This window comes from Tursiops truncatus, chromosome 3, assembly GCF_011762595.2.
Source record: "Tursiops truncatus isolate mTurTru1 chromosome 3, mTurTru1.mat.Y, whole genome shotgun sequence".
NCBI lineage: Eukaryota > Metazoa > Chordata > Mammalia > Artiodactyla > Delphinidae > Tursiops > Tursiops truncatus.
In genome coordinates, this window is record NC_047036.1 from 161,684,154 (window position 1) to 161,702,211 (window position 18,058).

The 18,058-nt window shown below is 57.4% G+C and overlaps 3 protein-coding genes across 17 annotated transcripts in view; 2 read left to right on the plus strand and 1 right to left on the minus strand.

Annotated features, from left to right (window-relative positions):
- The first annotated feature begins 8 nt into the window (after positions 1–8).
- Positions 9–7,330, plus strand: GET3 (guided entry of tail-anchored proteins factor 3, ATPase). 2 transcript variants are annotated; one of them, XM_033854111.2, is made up of 7 exons: positions 9–1,342; positions 2,154–2,301; positions 5,045–5,193; positions 5,286–5,436; positions 6,177–6,284; positions 6,376–6,573; positions 6,693–7,330. In XM_033854111.2, exons 1-7 carry the CDS (start codon positions 1,182–1,184, stop codon positions 6,750–6,752), a joined length of 975 nt encoding a protein of 324 aa, XP_033710002.1. In that variant the 5' UTR covers positions 9–1,181; the 3' UTR covers positions 6,753–7,330. The 2 variants fall into 2 exon arrangements, with proteins under 2 accessions (XP_033710002.1, XP_033710001.1); XM_033854110.2 differs by having other exon boundaries at positions 17–1,342; positions 6,988–7,330.
- HOOK2 (hook microtubule tethering protein 2) overlaps positions 2,340–18,058 on the minus strand; it is a 37,126-nt gene continuing 21,407 nt past the window's right edge. For 8 of the 9 annotated variants that reach the window (XM_073803154.1, XM_073803151.1, XM_073803153.1 and 5 more), the window contains one exon: positions 17,546–17,986. In XM_073803154.1, the coding sequence (XP_073659255.1) occupies positions 17,837–17,986 (150 nt within the window). In that variant the 3' untranslated portion in view covers positions 17,546–17,836. Of the gene's footprint in view, positions 4,070–15,243; positions 15,461–17,545; positions 17,987–18,058 lie in introns of those variants that run through there. The other variant, XM_073803149.1, reaches the window with a different exon arrangement.
- Positions 7,913–15,546, plus strand: BEST2 (bestrophin 2). Of its 6 annotated transcripts, none has more exons than XM_073803156.1 (9): positions 7,913–8,565; positions 10,136–10,235; positions 11,162–11,410; positions 11,559–11,653; positions 12,498–12,731; positions 12,827–12,981; positions 13,323–13,400; positions 13,572–14,242; positions 14,710–15,546. In XM_073803156.1, exons 3-9 carry the CDS (start codon positions 11,259–11,261, stop codon positions 15,131–15,133), a joined length of 1,809 nt encoding a protein of 602 aa, XP_073659257.1. In that variant the 5' UTR covers positions 7,913–8,565; positions 10,136–10,235; positions 11,162–11,258; the 3' UTR covers positions 15,134–15,546. The 6 variants fall into 6 exon arrangements, with proteins under 6 accessions (XP_073659257.1, XP_033709991.1, XP_033709993.1 ...); XM_033854100.2 differs by having other exon boundaries at positions 10,136–10,210; XM_033854103.2 differs by lacking the exon at positions 7,913–8,565 and having other exon boundaries at positions 8,791–11,410; positions 13,572–13,724; positions 13,812–13,892; positions 14,088–14,242.

The following is an 18,058-nucleotide window of genomic DNA, read 5'->3' on the forward strand; positions in this document are numbered from 1 at the left end:
CCGCTTGGGACTTAGGGGCGTATTAGCTTTTCGGGGCTAGAATCCACTTCTGGCACCAGGGATAATCTCAGTGAGGGGTGGGACCTCGCCTGAGGCTGTGTGCTCAGCTGACATCTCGGAAGCTGGGTCCCTAACTAGGACTAACTAGAGGGCATATCTAGCCTGGGCCCCCAGAATAGAAATAGGGGTGTCTCTGGATTGGGTACCTGTCTCTGGGGTGGAGCTTTTATTTGGGAATAGAGACACAGCTGACTCCAAGGAGCGGGGATCCCCATTTGAACGTCAGGGTATTATTTTATGTGCTAGAGTACTCATGAAACCGCGGATATTTCTAGGCTGGAGTCTCCACCTAAGAGTATCCGCTAAGGGCCTGGGACCCAGCCTGTATTCCTGCCCAGGGCAGAGTTTCAGAGAATTGGCTGAACTGGAGTTTCCCCTCGGACAGAGAGCAAACTGGAAGGAGGTTTTCGGGAACAGGGTCCCTTCTACGACAAGGAGCGCAGTTGCAAGTGTTGTCCCTGCCCTGTCCTGTCCTGCATGGGGGCTCAGGGCTCACTGGACAAGGATCTGCGGACCTCGCCCACAGCAGCCCCGGGACCGTCTCCAGCCAACTAATCGGTTCGTTTATGATTGGTTTGCGTCAGGAGCCCGGTGGTTCCCAGCCAATTGAATAACAGAAGAGACGAGCCTGAGGCGGTGTTGGAGCCCAGGTTGGAGAATAGGGGGGGAATGATCGACATGAAGTTGAGCCTATGGGGTCAGGTCAGGGTGGACCTCGGATCTAACTTCTTCAAAAAGGTATGCAGTGGGTGTTTGGCCGGTTGCTAAGGAGAGGTTGGCGGCTACCGGGACCTGAGAGTGATTGGTAAAAGTAAGAAAAGATGTAGCCAATGAAAGGAGTGCTGCAAGACTTAGGGGCCAATCAGTAAAGGGGAGTGACCTGGGATGTACCAATATGTTAATTAGGAAGGGGGAGTCTTTGAAGAAAATATAGACAAGAGGCTGACAAGCTGAACCTTGGAAGGGGAAGACGTTGGAAATATAGCTTCTATTAGCTCCTAAGAGTTAGGCCATGAGAAAATTGGTTCAATCTTCTAGCCTTGATGGGGTTGTGATAGGAAATTTCCCCTGTAGGTGCTTTGCATGGTGCGCTCCGCTTGATCACGTGAGCCGTTTCCAAGATGGCGGCAGGGGTGGCTGGGTGGGGGGTTGAGGCAGAGGAGTTCGAAGATGCCCCTGATGTGGAGCCGCTGGAGCCCACGCTTAGCAACATTATCGAGCAGCGCAGCCTTAAGTGGATCTTCGTCGGGGGCAAGGGTGGTGTTGGAAAGACCACCTGCAGGTAAGGAGGCTGCGGTGGTGGCCGGGAAAACGGGTGGGATGTACCACAGGGCGAAGGGGAGGCCAAGGACCGGGTCTTCCACCACCAGCCGGGCAGGAGGGCTGGGCTGGGGCCTTCTGGGTTGTACTCTTCGGAAGTTATCGGGAGCAAATGGAAGCTACCTCCTGAACGCAGGCCTGTTCAAGGGCTGAACCACATTGGATCCAGCGCACGGGAGCCTGGAGAGCGTTTAAATGTCCCAATCAGCTAGACTGTACCAGAGTGAGCCCAGAGTAGGGGGAAGGGCACCGGGGCGAACTATCCTAGTCTGGTGAACCTTGCCATTCTATGCCCACGTGGGGGTGGGGGTGGAAGGCGGGAGAGAGGGCACATGATCAGACTACCCATTCAGCTGGGAAGAGGGGGAGGGGTCCCCGGGGCAAATTACCCTGGACAAGTGGACTGAACTATCGAATTTAGCAGGAGGTGCAAAGGACCCCTTAGTTTAGAGTTGAGGGAGGGGACACAGGGTCGAGTTGGCTGGATAGCTGGACCATGTTACTTTGTGCCAGCAAGGAAGCAGGCATCAGGCGGGACGGACACATTCAGCTGAACCTTACCACTATATAGCCAGCTGGAGGGCTCAGTAGGTGAGGTCTGATAGGGTCCCTCTGCAGGGATTGAGGCTTGATCCCACAGTCATCCGTACTCTTCTCTCAAGGCCCTTGCTGATCCAGGTCCCCTGCTCCTGGGACCCTTCTTCTCCCCATGCAGACCTAAGGAGCAGAGCCTAACCCTTCACTTCCCACCTTTTGGCCTTTCCCTTGCCCAGCTGCAGCTTAGCAGTCCAGCTATCCAAGGGGCGGGAGAGTGTTCTGATCATCTCCACTGACCCAGCCCACAATATCTCCGATGCATTTGACCAGAAGTTCTCCAAGGTGCCTACCAAGGTCAAAGGCTATGACAACCTCTTCGCCATGGTGAGTGCAGCAGGGCTTAGCCCCACCCCCCCACCCCAACTCTGGCAAAGTCACCTTCAGGCCTTTCCTGTGAACACCCACCATCAGTTACCATGTCCTGCCCATTCTCCATCCTCTGTCTCTCCACTTTCACTCCTTCTTCAGCATACCCACAGGGGAACGAGTGAGGAACGTTTGTGGAGCAGAAAGGAAGCCAGAGTGACTGGCGCTTAGTGAGCAAGGGAAGGGAGGGAGACATCAATCAGGACCACATGGTGTAGGACCTTGCAGCCCACTGAGATCCGTTTAGCTTTGTTTCCAAGTTAATGGGAAGCTGTTTGTTTTAAGCAGAGTAATGTCATGGCCAAATTTGTTTTCCAGAAAGTTCCCTGTAGCTCTCATGCAGAAATTGGATTGTAAGTCAAGGATGGAAACAAGGAGACTGGGACAGTGACCAGGCTAGGAATGATGGCAGCCCAAAATTGGGAGGAGGGGTGAGAAGTGGTCAAATTTGGGATGTATTTTGGAATTAAAGCAATTTAACTGCTTGTTTGTAATGGGTGAGAGAAAAAAATGAATTAAGCATAAGTACATGTCTTGGTTATCTCCCTGGGCAGCTGAGGTGGGGAAGACTGGGAGAGGAGCAGGTTTAGAAGACCAAACGTCAGGAATTTTATTTGGCCACAGTGAGACCAAGGTGCCCACTGGTCATCCAAGTGGAGACATCAGGACAGCAGCTTAGTTATGTGAACCTAGAGCTCAGAGGAGGTTGGCATTGATTTGAGAGTCATTGTCCCAAGGGTGGTATTTAAAGCTGTGTGAGTGGAGGAGCACGTGAAAGAATAGAGAGGCCCAGAAACAACCCCGGGGGCACATCAGCATTTAGGGTCCAGCAGAGGAGGAGGAAGAACCGTTGAAAGAGGCCGAGAAGGAGCCACAGGTGAGGTGGGAGGAAAGCCAGAGAGTGTGGGCTCCTAAGCTCCAGGAGGACAAAGGGACTAGGGCAGAAAGGTTGTCGGCTCTAGCAGGCACATGAGTTTTAAGCAGATCACCCTGGGAATGGGGGCAGAAGCCTGCCTGGAATGGGTGAGCTGAGGTGGACACAATGATCACCATGATGGGAGCAGAGAAATGAGCATGGCCATCCCTGGAGGGAGAAGGGAATGAGGGTTAAGGAAGGCTTTTCTGAGGAAGGAGATGCTAGAGCATGTTTGTTTGCTGCTGCACATGCTTCAGGGAATTCCTCGGTGGTCCAGTGGTTAGGACCCTGGGCTGTCACTGCCAAGGGCCCAGGTTCAACCCCTGGTCAGGGAACTTAAGATCCCACAAGCTGCGTGGTGCAGCCGAGGGGGTGGGGGGAAGCTTCAACTGGGAGGGACAAGTGATATTGCAGGAAGGAGTGAGGATGCCGGCTGAGGACGGGCCTCAGGCAGGTGTGAGCTCACTCCAGCGCACAGACCCAGGACTTGGGCTCTGCCAGGACCAGGGGCTTAGAAGGAATGTGGGGGGACTGGGGCGTTTCCTGGGAGGAAATGAGGGTGTAGGCAGCCAGTGGCTTCGCTTTCTCATTGAGACACAGGCGAGGCACAGGCCTCAGCAGAGGGTGAGGGACACACGGGCCAGAAGGGGTTTGAGCAGGGAGAAGATATGGCATTAACATTCCCATGGGTGGATTTTCTGGCTCGTCGAGTGCCTGTTGGAGACTTGTGATCAGGAATGGGGAGCAAGGTTGAGTTCTTCGTCTGGGATGTTCCCCTGATGTTCACCTTGGTGTAGCCATGCCAGCGAGCTGTGAATAAACAGGATGGGGCTTTTGCCAACCACAGAGGGAGAAGGGAGTGTTTGCAGAGGCATCTTGTGGAGACTGGGCTGGATAAGAGTGCCGCCCAAGAGGGACACTGACGGTGAACAAGCGGGCAGAGGTGCGGGGATGAGGTGGCCCAGGAAGGTCTAGAATAACAGGAAGTGAGAAGGCTGGGGTCAGAGAGTGGCCTGGTGACTAGGAACAACCCATCAAGGGTGTGACTGTGGGGGGGTGATGTGTGGACAAGCTCCCTGCAGGGAAATGACCTCTGAGGCCAGGGAGTGGAGGGCTTCGCCACAGGAAACATGAATTCAAGTAGAAGAGGTGACAGGCGGGAGATAGAGAGGCAATGAGTGCAGGACGGGCCAGGGACCCCAGGCTTGGTCATCCCCTCCATGGAATCTGCATCCATGTTGAGGACCTACTCTGTGCCAGACACTTCCAGGCACTGGGGACACAGCAGTAAACAAGACAGAAAAACCCCTGCCCTTGTGGGGCCAGCATTCTGGTTGGGGAGACAGGCGAAAAACATGCTAAGTAAACCATGTGAGGAGAGGCCAGATGTTAAGAAGAAAGGAAGGCAGGGCAGAGGGGGCTAGGGCTGCACTGTTAGATTGGGCGGTCAGGGATGACTCATGTTAGAGGAATGATCTGGAAGAGGCCACAGGCCCGGGTGGGGGAACAGCCCGTGAGAAGGCACTGCAACGCACTCTGGCTTCCCTCTGGGACACTGAGCACAGTTGGCGATTTTCCATCTGCTTGTGAAAGACTTTAACAATCTGTGCCACCACCCGAGACCTTAAGCGCCTAAGGGAAGGGCCAGGGCACCTCAGAGGTCTCCCCAGCTGTGACCTGGTGAAGGGCTGTGCTCAGGGCACCCCACAGGCTCCCTCGGGCTCCGTGCCCAGGTGGGAAGGCTCCAGCAGCAGCAGCCTGAGTCTTGACCCTCTCGGCCCCCAGGAGATTGACCCCAGCCTGGGTGTGGCGGAGCTGCCGGACGAGTTCTTTGAGGAGGACAACATGCTGAGCATGGGCAAGAAGATGATGCAGGAAGCCATGAGCGCCTTCCCAGGCATCGATGAGGCCATGAGCTATGCAGAGGTCATGAGGTCAGGCCCGGCGGGGACTCTGGGTGCCCGGTGCTGCCTGGGGCTAGGGTGGAAGAGGGGGCAGAGCGGGCCTGATCCTCATCTCCCCACAGGCTGGTGAAGGGCATGAACTTCTCGGTGGTGGTGTTCGACACAGCGCCCACAGGCCACACGCTAAGACTGCTCAACTTCCCCACCATCGTCGAGCGGGGACTAGGCCGCCTCATGCAGATCAAGAACCAGATCAGCCCCTTCATCTCACAGGCAGGCAGAGCCCCAGGGCATCCAGGAGTCCCCTGAATCAGAGTGGGCCCCCGGACCCCAAGATGTGCAGAAACAAAGGCATTTCCCACATATGCTCTCAGTCAGCGCTTCCCAATGGATGGGATGGATCTTCACTGCGGGGGAACTGTCCCCCCTACTCCACAGCACCCAGTGTCCCTGCCTCCACCCGCTGAGTGCCCCAGACAGAGCTTGAAAGCACATATCCCAGAGCCAGATGGCCCGGGTTCAAACGCTTTGCACTCTGGTGTGACACAGCTGTGTGACCTCCAGTCACTTCCCCTCTCTGGGCCTTATCTGTCAAATGGAGAGCATGCGAATCCCCCCATGGGTTACTATTAGCACAACATGACAACCCTGATGCCGTCACACTTTTGCACGCCACTGACACCTCCTTGGTTGTGTGTGGTCCCCCGGCGGGGACCTGTGCCTCAGTCACATTTGTGGGGCCCTTACTGTGTGCCAGACACCGTTCCAAGCACGTGACATGTCATACAGCACAACAGCTCTACACATGAGGAAACTGAGGCTCTGGGAGGTCAAGCTAACCTGGCCACAGTCCCGCAGAAATGGCAGAGCTAGGGTTGGACCCCTGCGATCTGCTCAAGGGCCCACACCTTTAACCACTGGGAGGTGTCAGGAGTCGTCCCCCGGGTGAGCCCAACCCAGGGAGTATAATGTGCCCCAGGTAAACCATGAGCCCTCTCACATCGTCCCCACAGATGTGCAACATGCTGGGCCTCGGGGACATGAACGCAGACCAGCTGGCCTCCAAGCTGGAGGAGACGCTGCCTGTCATCCGCTCCGTCAGTGAGCAGTTCAAGGACCCTGTGAGTTGCGGTCCAGGCGGGCGGCGAGAAGCTCAGGGGAGAGAGACAGGGCTGAAATCTGCCCCTCCCTGTCCTGTCTTGGATCCTGCAGGAGCAAACCACCTTCATCTGTGTGTGCATTGCTGAGTTCCTGTCCCTGTATGAAACGGAGCGGCTGATCCAGGAGCTGGCCAAGTGCAAGATCGACACGCACAACATCATTGTCAACCAACTCGTCTTCCCTGATCCCGAGAAGCCCTGCAAGATGTGTGAGGCCCGCCACAAGATCCAGGCCAAGTACCTGGACCAGGTGCGCACACCCACCCTCCCGCCCAGCCCTCGTAGCTCTGACCCTGGAAGCTGGGGTCCGTCCCAGCCCAGCCAAGGCACTGCTGACCTTTTACTGTATTCTCTGACCTTTTGCTCCAGCCCACCTTCTGTTCCTCGCCCCAACCCCCTGCCCTTCACCCACTGCTTCAGACCTTCTGATTCTGGCCTTCATAGACTGGCTGGCCTGGCCTAGATACCTCTCACCCTGGGGAGTGGGAGGTCCAGCCCAGTGGTCTCTGACCTCACTGGCGCCACTCCCACCTATGTCCCTGTGAAGCCCTTGCTCATATTCTCTCCCTGACTCTGGGAGACCCCTAGCCTGACCCTTTACGTTGATCACATTCTGTCCCTGCCCTGTGGCCCTGCTGCCTTCTGCCCTCTACCCCTGCCGCAGATGGAGGACCTATATGAAGACTTCCACATTGTGAAGCTGCCACTGCTGCCCCATGAGGTTCGGGGGGCGGACAAGGTCAACACCTTCTCTGCTCTTCTCCTGGAGCCCTACAAGCCCCCCAGTGCCCAGTAGCACCACCACCAGCCCCAGCTGCTGCCATTTCACACTCAGCCGCCACCCACCGGGGCAGAGTTTGCACAAAGTTCCCCCATAATACAGGGGAACCACTTGGGGGAAGGGAGGCGGGGAGGGGGTCTTTTCCCCCTGGTGGGGCTGGGGGAGCTGTAGTTGCCCCCGCACCTCTCCCCGCCTCTCCTCCCTCAATAAAATGATCTTAAACTACTGTGGATGTTGACATGGGGGGGTTGGGGCCTAGTACCTCCATGTACAGTTGCAAAGGTTGTACACTGCACAAAGATGTCACATCCAGAGAGGCATAGATGTATGTTTAGGTCCCTCACAACAGAGACCTAATAGAGATGTGTGTTTATTGTGGTAATTTTGGAAGGAGGGTTCTTCTGTAAACGGGTGCCTTTTTCTAGCTCTATATGGGTAAGGGTGTCCTCTGGGGCTGTAAAGCCTGGAGTAGAAGAAAGGGGCATCTGCCCACTTCCTTCAAGGCTCAGAGCGTGGGAACGGGGAGGCCCCTTGGCCAGCTCCAGGCTGGTGGGGAGCGGATTAGGTTGGCAGCGGGCCCAGCACTGCCTGCTGTTTGGTTTGGGAATTAGTGGGCACCCTGGGCAGAGGCTGGGCCTGCCAGACTGCGGATTAACAGTTTCCACCCCCACCTCCCAATTCCTGTTACGTGGAATGGCCTCAGCCCCTCCCAGCACAGGGCTGCAACAGGGGGGCTGATTAAGGGGCAGGATGACAAAGGACTCAGGCTGGACGGGCCCTGAAGTCCTGTCCTGCCCCCAGAGCAGCCTCACTGAGTGGCCTGCCGCCTGTTTCCTGCAGTTTGAGCTTCAGTCCCCGTATTCCTAAAATGGAGACAGAAGTGTGGCCATTCATAGGGCCGTGGCACAAATTCACCTGACCCTGGAAGGGTTAGCAAACCAGCCGGAAAGGCATAAAGCAGCACCCCTTCTCTCCTTCACTCCTCCCTCTGCCACTGCCTGGACAGTCATGGTCATCCCCAAGACCCAGGACTGGCATGACCTTGGGCGTTTGCAAGTTCCAAGCTGGAGCTGGATGGGGATGGCGGGAGAAAGGGGGTGACTAAGGATATGCATGAGTCAGGAAGTGGTGTTCAGACAGTGCACACCCAGGGTCTAGGTGTGCCAGGGTGTGTGTGTGAGGGGAATGCAACCACGAGCCTAGACGTGTCCCCCCAGTTCAGTCAGGTGTACACAAACCCATGGGGGCACGCCCACATTGAGGAGGTGCTTGTAGACGAACATGGCAGCGCAGCCCATGGCAGGACCCCCGGCTCCGAACCAAACTGCCTGGCTTCAGATCCTAGCTGTGCCATGAACAGACTGTGCGTCCTCTGAGCCTCAGCTTCCCTACCTTGATAGCGGGAATAAGGAGCACAAACTTCACATTTCCTGCTTTTGAGGACACAATGAAATGAAATAGGTAACGCCTTTACAGTGGCCCCAGGCATGTACCTGCCAAGGTCTATTTGTTACTATTCACTGTAACAATTAGTAAGCATGTGAACTAGCCTGGGCAACCCGCCTCTGCCCCAGCCCGGGTTAGGCAGTCAGAAGTATGTGGGGACAGTGAGCTGGAGGAGGGGAGATGCGCACGGGGGTCGATGGGGGCTGTGGAGGGGAGGGCTGGCTGCAGTATGTGAGGATACATCCAAGGGAATAGGGGCCTCTGGTCAGGTATGGAGCCCATCAACCTGAAGCCTGTCCCCTCCCCAGTTCCCGTAGCTAGCAGCATCACCCCTCATCCTCTTTGATGTGCTGTCCAGCAGCTGGACGGCAGAGGCACAGGTCCGAGTACAGCCAGTCCGAGCTGGTTCCTAACTACCCCGGGCTGGGCAGACACCTGCCAGGTTAGGAACGCTGCGTCCTGGCTGGCCAGACCTTCGGGTGCAGGGTCGAGCGGAGCCATGTGCACTCCTGGTGCTGGGGTGGACTTGAGAGGCTCAGGGGCGCCCCAGGGCACCCCTCTTGGAGCTGAAACCCTGAGCATCTACCCCTCCCACACTGGGCTGTGCATTCAATGGTGAAGATGGAGGGTTGTTTGTGCCAGGCTAGAGTGCCCCCTTTGTAGGTGTGTCTGTAAAGGGAGAACATCTGTCCTGTATCCATGCCAAATGTGGAGACAAGGTTTTGTGTCCCTAAGCTTGTGTGTTCATGACAACGCCCAAAGTGTTTGAGACCCAGGGTGTGTGTGTGCCTGCCCGTCGCCGCCCGCAGTGAAGGGGTGTTGGGGAGCGTGTGTCGTACGTATTGATGTACAAATGAATGCAGGTGAGTTTCATGAGGGGTTATGGCCTGACTCCATCTGGATGTGACCCTCTGGGTCTGTGGGACTGTTGGGAGGGGTCGTTGTTGTATGAGTGTGTCTTTGCTACATTGGCATATCAAAGGGACTCCCTAGGACCCGGCTCTGACCCCAGGACTGTGTGCTGCTGTGCTCCTGCATCTGGTGTGTGGCCATGGTGTGTTTTTGTGCAGGGGAGATCAGGAATAAATGTCTGCTACCTCCCTCTGTGTGATGGCTCACGTGTGAAGGCATTCTGGGGTCGGGCTGGGGTCTGCACTTGGCTGGTTGTGTGACCTTGCGTGTGTCTTTATTACATAGTATGATCATGAAGGAATTCAGGGTGCCTGGGTCCCTGCCCCTGTGTTCCTGGGTGGCTGTTTGGAGCACTATGTGGGTGCCTGAGAGCTGAGAGCCTGGTGGGTTAGGGTCCATCTGCTTTATATCTGCGTATGGGGGCGGGGGGGCTAAGTGTTGTCTCTTTGGTGACTCTGGAAGTCTTTGTGACAGTGCGTACTGCTTTCTGGGTCACCGTGGTTGTGGGAGGCTATGTTGAGGAAAGCTGAATTTGTGTCTGGGTCTATGGTGTGTGTTTCTAGGTGCGTCTTTGTGTGTGATTACAGGTGAGTGTGGAGCGACCCAGACTCACTGAGCAGTGTGTGTATATGTCTGGGTCTGGTAAAGACAGCGTTCCTGCCCCCTCCCCCAGGTCTAGGTCCAAGATTTCTTGGATCTGCCAGTGACTGACTGGGAGACTGGACAGGAAGGAGCTAAGGAGGACAAGGTGAATTCCCCACCCCCTGCCCCAGGTAACAAACTGATGAGACTTCAAAGTTCTGAGGCTGCAACTGAGGGGGGAGGGCCAGGGAGGGGCCACCCACGCCCACTCCCCAGCCCCCTCCCTCACAGAATCTGGCTTCAGCCCCACCCAACCCTGAAGCCCGTCCTTTCCCTGTCCCTGAGTGTCCCTGAACCAGCCACCAGGTGAGAAGGACCCAGGCCTGGGGGAATAGGGAACCTTGAGGACGAGTCAGTCTGCGGGCAAGAATCTGAGTCCTCAGGGTAGGGTTGGAGGGCTCAGAAGGCTAGAGGGGAATGGACAGAGGAAAGGTCTAGGTGGATCCAGAAGAGGGAGGGAGCAGAGCCAGTTCGATTAAGTGGGAGGGGGATAGGCTGGGGCAGCTGTGCAGGAGACGGAGCCAGCCCGAGGCTGAGGGGCTGTGGGGGAGGACCTGGGGCCTGGAAGCTTGGGGATCTGGCTTTGGAGGGCTTCAAAAGGAAGTGCAGGGGAGAGAATGGGCCGAGACTGGGTTAGGGGAGTAGGGGGAGGGAAAGCAGAAGTGGGACTTGAGGGAAGGAAGTCAGCTGGAGCCCCGGGAACATAGAAACTGAGGCGCTAGGGACTCGGGGAGCTGGGGGGAGGCTGTAGATGGCGTCCAGGTAAGGGGTATGGGATCAGAGAGGGCAGCTCGGGTTAACTCGGTGGACCAAGGGCCTTGGTGGGGGGGGGATGAACGGAGAGGGCCTGGGGAGGTCGGCGCCGGACGCTGGGACCTGGAGTCCAAGGAAGGGAGTGGCCTGCCAGAGGGCCTTGGGGAGGAGGGCTGGGGGCTAGGGCAGGACTGAGCAGGTGGGAGGGGACGGGAAGCTGAGCCAGAGCCGGTACCGAGGAGGTGGCCGGGCGTGGAAAGTGACGCGGAGCTGAGTCGTCCCCGCACCTTTCCACCCTCGCCAGCAGCCTTCCAGCCCGGCCCGGCCCCGCATTCCTCGGCCCCCAATCCCGGGTCCGGTCCAGCCCCCTCTCCTTGGGCTTGACCGGCCCGGGCGCCGCGATGACTGTCACGTACACAGCTGGCGTGGCGAACGCGCGCTTCGGCGGCTTCTCGAAGCTGCTGCTGCTGTGGCGCGGGAGCATCTACAAACTTCTGTGGCGCGAGCTGCTGTGTTTCCTTGGGCTCTACATGGCGCTGAGTGCCGCCTATCGGTGAGGCGGCCCCGGGAGAGGGGGGAGGGCCGGCCGGAGTGGGGGCGTTTGGGGAGGGCTCCGGGCCGGCCCCGGAGGAGGTGCTGGAAGGGAGACCTTCAACTGGGGACCGGGGCTCCCCCGTGATCCCGCGCCCCCTCCCTCGCAGCTTCGTGCTGACCGAAGAGCAGAAGCGCTACTTTGAGAAGCTCGTTCTTTACTGCGACCAGTACGCCAGTCTCATCCCGGTCTCTTTTGTGCTCGGTGCGTTCGCGCTCCTGAGTTCCCCATTCCCTTCATCCTGAGAAACCCATTGCCATTCATGCCTTTTGGAGACTCCCATTCCTGCCTTTCTGAGACGCCCCCCCCCATCAAAGCCACCCCCCCCACAAATCCCCATTTCTGCGTCCTTTAGGCCAAGTATGGCCCCAGTTCCTGAGACCTTGTATGTCATCTGGTCAGAGGGTCCCCTGAGGTGCCCCCAATGAGAACTCCGTGTCATGCATAGGCTTATCCCTGGTCAACTCAGGGACTCCCATCTGTGTCTGCATGGGATTACTAGTGCCTCCCCTCACATGTACTGAGCCCCAGGGACCCCCATCCAAGAGCCCCTCATGACTCCATCCTTTCAAGTCCAGCCTGAGGGGCATCTCTGACAAGTCCCAGCTCCCTGTCCTCAGTGACTTCACTTGACCTCAGCCTTCCTCCCACCATTCTGGGCCCACAAGGATGGGGTGACCAGCCTGCCCCAGGTTCCCTGACTTAGACACCATGCCCAACCCCTTCACACATCCCTGGCTCCGGGGCTCCCTGTGGCTTTGGTGACAACCTGCCTGTGGGCCCTCTGTCTCCACCTCTATACGGAGATCCTAATCTCCCATCCCAGGTGACATCCAAGTAGCCAGGGTGATCCAGCCTGCACCAACCTCTCTGACCTCAGGGCTGAATCTCCAGGTTCCCAGCTCAGGTGGCCCCACATGGTCTGGGTATCCAGCCTACCGAATGTTCCTGATGAAGACCCTATGTCACTCCTCTTCCCATGACCTGGGACCCCAAACCCCTGGCCCTAGTGTCCCAACTGAGTCTCCCATTCCCGGCTCTCCCGCAGGCTTCTACGTAACGCTGGTGGTGCACCGCTGGTGGAACCAGTACCTATGCATGCCCCTGCCCGACGCGCTCATGTGCGTGGTGGTCGGCACAGTGCACGGGCGCGACGAGCGCGGCCGCCTCTACCGACGCACGCTCATGCGCTATGCAGGACTCTCTGCTGTGCTTATCCTGCGCTCTGTCAGCACCGCTGTCTTCAAGCGCTTCCCCACCATAGACCATGTGGTGGAAGCAGGTGAGGCTCCGGCCAAAAGGAACGCGGGTGGTGGGGGGGCGGGGGGGCGCAAAGACTGAGGGTGGGGCAAATAACCCCCGACCTCGCCCCTCCAGGGTTTATGACCCGCGAGGAGCGCAAGAAGTTCGAGAACCTGAACTCATCCTACAACAAGTACTGGGTGCCTTGCGTCTGGTTCTCCAACCTGGCGGCGCAGGCTCAGCGCGAGGGCCGCATCCGCAACAACGGCGCCCTTAAGCTGCTGCTGGAGGTGGGCTCTCCGGGTGGTCACTCATATCAAATGCCAGGGAAATTGTACCCCACGCACCCTGAGGTTGTGTGTCTGCCATGCGCCTCCCACAAGGCGGATCCCAACCACCCTTATCTAGCAGCCCCCAGGTGTACGCTTAATCTCTATGGGGCGGCTCCTAGGTGCATAGTGCTCCTAGGCGTACACTCACCACTAAATATTCTCCCTGAAGTCCCTAGAAGCACACGCCCGCCTCCCACCGGGTGACCACTCACCTCCATCCCAGGTACACCCCCCCCCCACTTAATCCCCATGTGTGAGCTCACTATTCAGGCCCCCTCATGACGTGTATCTGCCTCCAGGAGCTGACTGTGTTTCGGGCCAAGTGTGGGATGCTCTTTCACTACGACTGGATTAGCGTACCCCTTGTCTACACCCAGGTAACCCCGCCGTTATCCCGTGTCAGAGGCCCTGGAGCGTTGGTCTCAAGGAGAAACTGAGGGCCAGCTAAGACCCCATCACAGTGACTCGCGATCCTAGCTCTGGTCTCTCCATGACCCCCCAAGGCCCAGAGAACCCTGAATTGGCACTCCGTCCTGCCCCTCCCCCAGGTGGTGACCATCGCTGTGTACAGCTACTTCCTGGCCTGCCTCATCGGTCGCCAGTTCCTGGACCCGGCGCAGGGCTACAAAGACCACGACCTGGACCTGTGCGTACCCATCTTCACCCTGCTGCAGTTCTTCTTCTACGCGGGCTGGCTCAAGGTGGGTGGGGCCCCAAGGCCAGGACTCCAGGGGTGGAGCGGGCAGGGGTTTTCAGTTCTCCACCTACCTCTCCTCTTACCCACTCAGGTAGCTGAGCAGCTCATCAACCCCTTCGGAGAGGACGACGATGACTTTGAGACCAACTTTCTGATCGACCGCAACTTCCAAGTGAGACTCTCTCGGTTAAGACCATCCCTGGGCTCCCAAAGCGGCCCTGGCCCCACCCCTGCTAAGACTCGCTCAGACATCGCCCCTGATCCATCCTTCTCTTTGGTCACCACACTCCTACCCGTCCAGAGGGGTCCACCCTTCGGTGCCGGCGCTGTTCCATGCCCACTCTTCCCCGCGTATCCTCGCCCGCAGGTGTCAATGCTGGCCGTGGACGAGATGTACGACGACCTGGCCATGCTGGAGAAGGACCTATACTGGGACGCAGCTGAGGCTCGCGCTCCCTACACCGCTGCCACCGCCTTCCTGTTGCAGCAGCCCTCCTTCCAGGGCTCCACCTTCGACATCACGTGAGCCAGTGGGGATGGGCGGGGCCTCTTGGGGGCGGGGCTCATGACTGCGGGGTGTATCTGATTGAAGGGGCTGTGGGTGACCAGGTCGGGGCTAAAGGCTACACCCTGGAGATTCGGGGCTAAGAGCTAAAGTCATGAGGACTAGGACGGGTCAGGGGTCAGGGATCCGGGTCAAGGTCTGGGACCCGGCCACTAACTGGGGGCAGAGCTAAGGGCTACAGTCTATGAGGACTGGACGGGCCAGAAGCGATACCAAAGGACAGGCGGCAGGGCCCCAACTTAGCCTTTTGAGGCCTAAGTTTGAGCATAGCCAGAGCCAGAGGATAAGGCCAGGCTCTCGGGTGAGGAGCCAAGGTCTTTTGGGATAAGTGGGACAATGGGGTGGAAAAGCAGTGTTCCTCGGTCCCAACTCTGTTGATGAAGAAGAGAGAGGCCGCAACGCTGACCCATTGTCTCTTCCGCAGGCTGGCCAAGGAGGACATGCAGTTCCAGCGGCAGGACGGCGTGGATGCGCCGCTGAGCGACGCACACGGCGACTTCCTGCAGCGCCTCCTGCCGGTGGGCGCGGGCATGGCCGCTGGAGGCCTGCTGGGCCGGCGCCTGTCTTTACTGCGCCGCAAGAACAGCTGCGTGTCGGAGGAATCCACAGCCGCCAGCTGCGCATGCGCGGGCGCCCCTGATGGCGCGGCCCCAGAGTGCAGTGGCAGTGACGCGCTGCTACCCTTAGGCCTGCTGGAGCCGGAGTCTGAGCCCCACGCTGGCCGCGAGCCGCCAGCCCCCAGGCCACCCGCCGAGCCCTTCACCGTTGTGCCAATGCCCGGGCCCCGGGGGCCGGCTCCACCCTGGGTGCCCAGCCCTATTGGCGAGGAGGAGGAGAGTCTAACCTGAGACCCTTGGACCCTGGATCCCCAAGGATAGAGAAAATGCCCCAACACCGCCCGCAAGCAGTGGTTTGGGCTTTATAAGCTGCCTGTGGACTCCGCCTGCCCGCTTCTTACCTGCCTGCGTCCCGCCTTTACGTTTGGCACAGAGGCTTGGAGCGCCTCCTGTGGGCCAGGCACTGCACTGAGGGCAGGGTATTCTTCCAGCATCTTTGAACTGTCGGTCCTTACCACCAGCTCTACTTCCTACCCGCCACTGCGTGAGAGTTTTTATCAGTGTGCCTTGCCTTTCTTCTTTCCTCAAATTGGACATATGAGTGCCCACCTCAATGCGCTGTGAGGATGAAATGAAATGTGGCTTTAAAGTGTTTGGTACATAATAGGTGCTCAATAAACTTTTAGTGTTTTTTTTTTACTCAACTCCTGCCAGGCATTTATGCTAAGTAAGCTTTAAGGAATCCTTCAGATTATTTGATGATGCCCTGCCCACTTCTTCCTAAATTCTCTCTGAAATGGCCCCATTAGTGCCCAGGGCTTTACTCATTCATCAATGTAGGACCCACGGTCCAAGGACCATAGCTTTCTCCTGCCAGCGTTTTTCTTTTTCTTTTCTTTTCTTTTTTTTTTTTTTTTTTTTGCCACGCGGCTTGCGGGATCCTAGCTCCCCAACCAGGGATCGAACCCGGGCCCAAGGCAGTGAAAGCACGGAGTCCTAACCACAAGACCTCCAGGGAATTCCCCTGCCAGCCTCGATTTATGCTTCTGCAAGTGACCCCTCTGCCTCAAGCCCCTGCACTCTCAGATACCCCTTCAGTGCTCTAGGTTTTACATCAGTCGTATGTAGGTGACTCCTGAATTTAGAAGTCCAGCCAGGATCCCTCCCCTGACTCGAGACCCAGAGAGCCAACTTCCTGCTTGACATCTGCATATGGGGATCTCACGGGCACTTCGAACATAACATGCCCCCAAACCAGCTCCCTATCAGCTCCCCACCTGTCCCAACCTCTGTCAGCTTTGTCATTCCAGATGATGAGGACAAAACCTGGGAGTCACCTTCAACTCCTTTCTTTCATCCCCTCTCATCAACCCAGTAGCAAACCCCATCAGCTTAGTCTTCAAACTGTATCCAGAATCCAACCATTTCCCATTCCTCCAGGGTCCACACCCTGGCCAGAGCCCTATCACCCAACCACCCACCTGGACGAGTGACCTGGTCTCTCAGCTCTGGCCCTGACACCCCCGCAGTCTGTTCCTCCCATAGGAGCCAAAGGGAGCCTGTGACAACTTGAATCAGGTCATGTTGCTCCTTTGCTTAGAACACTCTGTGGCTCCCACTTCACTTAGAATGAAAGCTAAAGTAATCCACACACCCTACAAGGCCCTGGACAGTCTGCCTGGTCTTGACTCTCTCCACTCTTCCCCTCACTCACTCCACTCCAGCCACACTGGCCTCCTCACTGTTCCTCTAACCCACCGAGCAAGGTCTCGTCCCAGGGCCTTTACACGTGCTATTCCCTCTGCCTGGATCACTCTTCCCCAGATACCTACATGGTCCCTGCCTCACCTCCTGCAGGTCTCTGCTTAAATTACGTCACTTCAGGGCTTCCCTGGTGGCACAGTGGTTGAGAGTCCGCCTGCCGATGCAGGGGACGCGGGTTCGTGCCCCGGCCCGGGAGGATCCCACGTGCCGCAGAGCGGCTGGGCCCATGAGCCATGGCCGCTGAGCCTGCGCGTGAGGAGCCTGTGCTCCGCAACGGGAGAGGCCGCAGCGTTGAGAGGCCCGCGTACCGCAAAAAATAAAAAAATAAAAAATTCTGTCACTTCCTTGGTGAGGCCTCATTTCCTGGCCTTTTATTAAAAATCACCACCTGGGCTTCCCTGGTGGCGCAGTGGTTGAGAGTCCGCCTGCCAATGCAGGGGACACGGGTTCGTGCCCCGGTCCAGGAAGATCCCACGTGCCGCGGAGCGCCTGGGCCCGTGAGCCATGGCCGCTGAGCCTGCGCGTCCGGAGCCTGTGCTCCGCAACGGGAGAGGCCACAACGGTGAGAGGCCCACGTACCGCAAAGAAAAAAAAAAAAATCACCACCTCCCAAATCCACCTCCTGCAACCCCATGACTTTGTCTGCTTTATTTTTCTCTGTAGCACTTCTCACATCAAATATTTTATCTATTTTGTTTATTATCTGTCTCCATTGGAATTGACAGCTTCCTGAGGTAGGGATTTTTGTCTGAAGCTTCTTCAAAACCCACCACACACACATACAGTTACACAGATACAAACATGATTCAAACTTCCTACGGGGTGCTATCGGTCACTCACACTTTAGTAAGAACACAAGCTAGGATTTTCTTAAAAGCAGTGACCTGAGCCCCTGGCCTACCTTCTCTCCCTCCCCTCAGAGCCCAGAGTCCAGCCAGGTCAGATTGAAAGTCTTTATTATCTTTCTTCTCAAATATAAAATCACTCTCTCCCCTGGCAGCTCACTAAAATCAGGAATAAGAATCACATTGCTAAAAAGAATAGGCCCATTCCTGCCTCCCGCCTCATCCTGCACTCTCGTCCCACCTGGGAGAGAAAAGGGCAGAGATTATGACTTCAAGGCTCTCAAGCAACTGGCTGAGGCATAATGCTGGGCCCCATGTGAGTCAGGGGAATCCAGGGTGGATTAAGCCCTGATTGGCTGGACAGGTGGCAGGATCCTGAGATCCATCAATGCTTGTCAGTGGGGCGCATGTTCAGGGGTGCTAGGCGTCCCAGGGGTCCGCGGCGAGCATTGGTGGCCAGCCGCTGCTGTGCCAGGAATGACTGGGCATGGGCAGGTGCCCGCTCTTCCCCGGCTCGCTGCTGCAGAGCCATGCCCTGGAGGGAGGGGCATAGTTGGGGTCAGGTGAGCCCACAGGACCGCCATGCCCACCCAATACTTCAGCCATG

Bases quoted from the DNA above. Each gene is read 5' to 3' on its own strand.
- GET3 (XM_033854110.2), top strand. From the start codon at position 1,182: ATGGCGGCAGGGGTGGCTGGGTGGGGGGTTGAGGCAGAGGAGTTCGAA. The intron at 2,302-5,044 runs GTGAGTGCAGCA...CTCGGCCCCCAG, and splicing joins ATGACAACCTCTTCGCCATG to GAGATTGACCCCAGCCTGGG. The intron at 6,574-6,987 runs GTGCGCACACCC...CCCCTGCCGCAG, and splicing joins AGGCCAAGTACCTGGACCAG to ATGGAGGACCTATATGAAGA.
- BEST2 (XM_073803156.1), top strand. From the start codon at position 11,259: ATGACTGTCACGTACACAGCTGGCGTGGCGAACGCGCGCTTCGGCGGC. The intron at 11,411-11,558 runs GTGAGGCGGCCC...CCTCCCTCGCAG, and splicing joins GCGCTGAGTGCCGCCTATCG to CTTCGTGCTGACCGAAGAGC. The intron at 11,654-12,497 runs GTGCGTTCGCGC...GCTCTCCCGCAG, and splicing joins CCCGGTCTCTTTTGTGCTCG to GCTTCTACGTAACGCTGGTG.